The sequence below is a fragment of the Austrofundulus limnaeus genome, unplaced genomic scaffold (assembly GCF_001266775.1).
Source record: "Austrofundulus limnaeus strain Quisiro unplaced genomic scaffold, Austrofundulus_limnaeus-1.0 Scaffold116, whole genome shotgun sequence".
NCBI lineage: Eukaryota > Metazoa > Chordata > Actinopteri > Cyprinodontiformes > Rivulidae > Austrofundulus > Austrofundulus limnaeus.
Genome location: NW_013952518.1, coordinates 1,551,664 through 1,554,675, shown reverse-complemented (window position 1 = coordinate 1,554,675; position 3,012 = coordinate 1,551,664). Strand labels below are relative to the sequence as shown.

Here is a 3,012-nt window from a genome sequence, read left to right as displayed (position 1 = left end):
AATTTATACAGGAATTAAATAAATTTATATCTACTCATATTTATACTACTCATAAGTATTTTAATGATTTGGCCGATTAATCGAAAAAAAAAATCGACAGATTAATCGATTATTAAAATAATCGTTAGTTGCAGCCCTAAACCCTTGTACCCGTCGTTTTACAACCACTGCTTGCGGGGATCTGATTTCCTCAAAAAAAAAAAAAAAAAACTTTGGCTCATGGTGTAAAAATTAAAAAGTTGTTGAGGATTGCTAGTTCGGCTGCATCTTTATCTTTTTCTGTTGTTTGTTGTAGATTTTTCATTAAAGAAGCATCAATAAAGTAATTTTAAACCTGTTTATTGGAAAACTGAAGCGATGCATTCTGGGTACATTTGTGATGGGAAACGAAAGCACAGAGAACAGGAAACTAGTATCTTCCCTTCAAAACAAGAGCTTGGATTTTAGTTTTCCATGTTTCCATTGGATTTTAAAGTTTTCCAATTCACCTGAAACTCAGACTGAAGAAGTCTCTTGGAGGAGAGACGAAAAGTTTCACTAAAGAAGAACCCGTCCAGAGGACCTACTTATTTTTTCTTTTTGTTAACTGAGATGCATCAGGACGTTTTCCATGTAGTTGAAGCGGCACCAGTTGACCACTAGATGTCAGTCTACGTCAGCATAAGTCTATAACCCCGTTGCTTCGACCAATCACGTCAACTATTGAGTTCCAGCGATTAAACTTTTTTTTTTAAAAAGGGAACTCCCATTGTAAAGTAAAATAATACATACAAAATTTTCGTATGGATTACAAACGTTTACTGTTTTTGCTGGGAAAGGGATTTCCAAACATTGCCTTCCTGCTACGTAAGCAGACACAAAGCATTGTGGGAAATGTCTGTAAAACGTGGATCCCTGCTGGCTACTGAATATTGTCTTTTGAACTGTTTATTATAATTTAACAGAAGCCATATGAGTAATTTAGAACGCTGCCAGCAAAAACACTTTGCAAAGCTGACCTACTAAAATGAGAACCGACTGAACCGTGACCCAAAGCGACAGTCAGGAAGGACGTATACCTTCCCAATAATAGTGTTTAGCTGGGAGGGGAGCTGTTGGACAGATCATGTGTTTTGTGAGTCCGGACAGCCATACCCTCTGCTGTTCAAGATAATGGTGACCAGTAGATAATTAGTTATTAGTGGAACTGCAATTTAAATTTTAAACCCAAATCTGCTTATGAATTATGAAAATTAGTAAGACCGATAAAGCGCAAACAAAATGTTTAGGTCCGCAATTAGCGGATTTGCGCTTTAGCGGACTGGTGCCCACCACTGGCCTGGAGTATAATAAAACCATCAAACCCTGGATGACTCTTCATATCCTGCTTCTACACTCAGAGGCTGAGGTTGGACCTGAGTTTCTCAGAATCAACTGTGCAGCCTCGCTTCCTCTGGGTGACATCGCTTTAACGTAACAAATATAAATAAACTGAAGTGAATCATCCAACACACCTTGTTTATGTCACTGGCAGACAAGCCGGCCTCACTGAGCAGCGACCTGATTGGCTGGATGCTTTTGTTGAAGAGCGAGGAGCAGAGCAGCTCAAAGCGAGCTCTGTGGAGAAAAAAATAACAACTCAAAAGGTCAAAAGGGATTTTTCCTTTTCTCAGAAATGCAAAGGTTTTTTTTTTTTTTCATCAGAGCTGGGCAACAAAAATCTGAATCAGTCAGAATAAAAGCAGAGATTTTGGATTTGTGTGCAGAATGAGATTCTTCACAGCTCTGTTTGATTGTAAACTTTATTTCACATAAATGGCTTCTGACTGCCTTAAAGGCAACAGTCTCAGGTGATGAAACACAACAGTAAATAAAGGTCCACAGCTCACCTGGAGACGGTGCATTCAAAGTCAACGCCCTCGTGCAGAGAGTCGACGAAGCAGTTGGCCGATCCCAGAGAGGACAGAGAGTGCTTCACCATGTCTGCACTGTTCATCAGTTTCAGTAACGCCCGAGGGTTCCCGCTCACATCGTGTTTAAAGCTTCTGCAGAGCAAACACACACAAACACACACACTAAAAATATTTTCCTGCTTCTTACATCTAAGTTCCTGGATGTACCTTCCTCCTGTTTAATGAGGTAGATTAGAACTAGTTTATTATTTGTCTTATGTTGCAGCTTAATGACACAATTGTTTCATTTTGCCCTCATTCTTCTACACTCAGAACCACACAATGACAAAAGTAAATGAATAAGATATTTCTGTAATATTACTTACCGTATTTATTCAAGTATAATACGTAAAATTAAATCATAAAATCAGCCATAAAGTTGGGGGGTAGTAGTATACTCGGATAAATATTTTTACTTATGTATTTTAACTGAAATTTCGGCTTCATTCACAAAATTATTGAGTCCGGAAATGAGAACGCGTTGTAAAAAGTTGTTGAAACAAGCTTACCTCTGACACTCTGTCCTTCAGAGCGAGATAATAACAGATCCAGGCAGGTGACATGATGTGAAAAAAAAAGGGGGAAAAGTAGTCCTGCACCTTAGTAATGATAACGAACTAATGACATTAGCGTGTGACCGGGCCGCTCCTCAAACAACAAACACATGTTCGTCTGTAATGGCTGCCGTCTACCGGTGTTCTGAAAAAGTTTGTATCCCTGAAAAAACGTTTCCTCACCAGAGGCGGCGCTCGCGAGTAGGAAGTAATCTGCTTTTCCCCCACAAGATGGCCCAAATCTCATGTGAAGTTTCTGACTTTTGTATTGGCGCATCTTGAAGGACTATGTGTAAAATGCCAGAATTCAAATAGTGCTGTACCAAATGGTTATTTTCTAATCGATTAATCTAACGATTATTTCTTCGATTAATCGATTATTCTAACAACAAATCTAAAAGTTATTCTGATGTGAGTGCACTGGAAATTTAAAATGTTTTCATCAAATTAACAAGAACAGTTCTTTAATATTGTAATATTTTCTGTAAAAGTTTTTTCATGGACACAAAATATGCACTCTAGAGTCA

The 3,012-nt window shown here is 38.3% G+C and overlaps 1 protein-coding gene across 1 annotated transcript in view; it reads right to left on the bottom strand.

The window, feature by feature from the left end:
- hspa14 (heat shock protein 14) overlaps positions 1–3,012 on the bottom strand; it is a gene marked incomplete in the record, with an annotated part of 18,647 nt that overhangs the window by 6,983 nt on the left and 8,652 nt on the right. Inside the window, 2 exon segments of the mRNA XM_014014577.1 lie at positions 1,494–1,596; positions 1,869–2,024. Of these exon segments, the coding sequence (XP_013870031.1) occupies positions 1,494–1,596; positions 1,869–2,024 (259 nt within the window).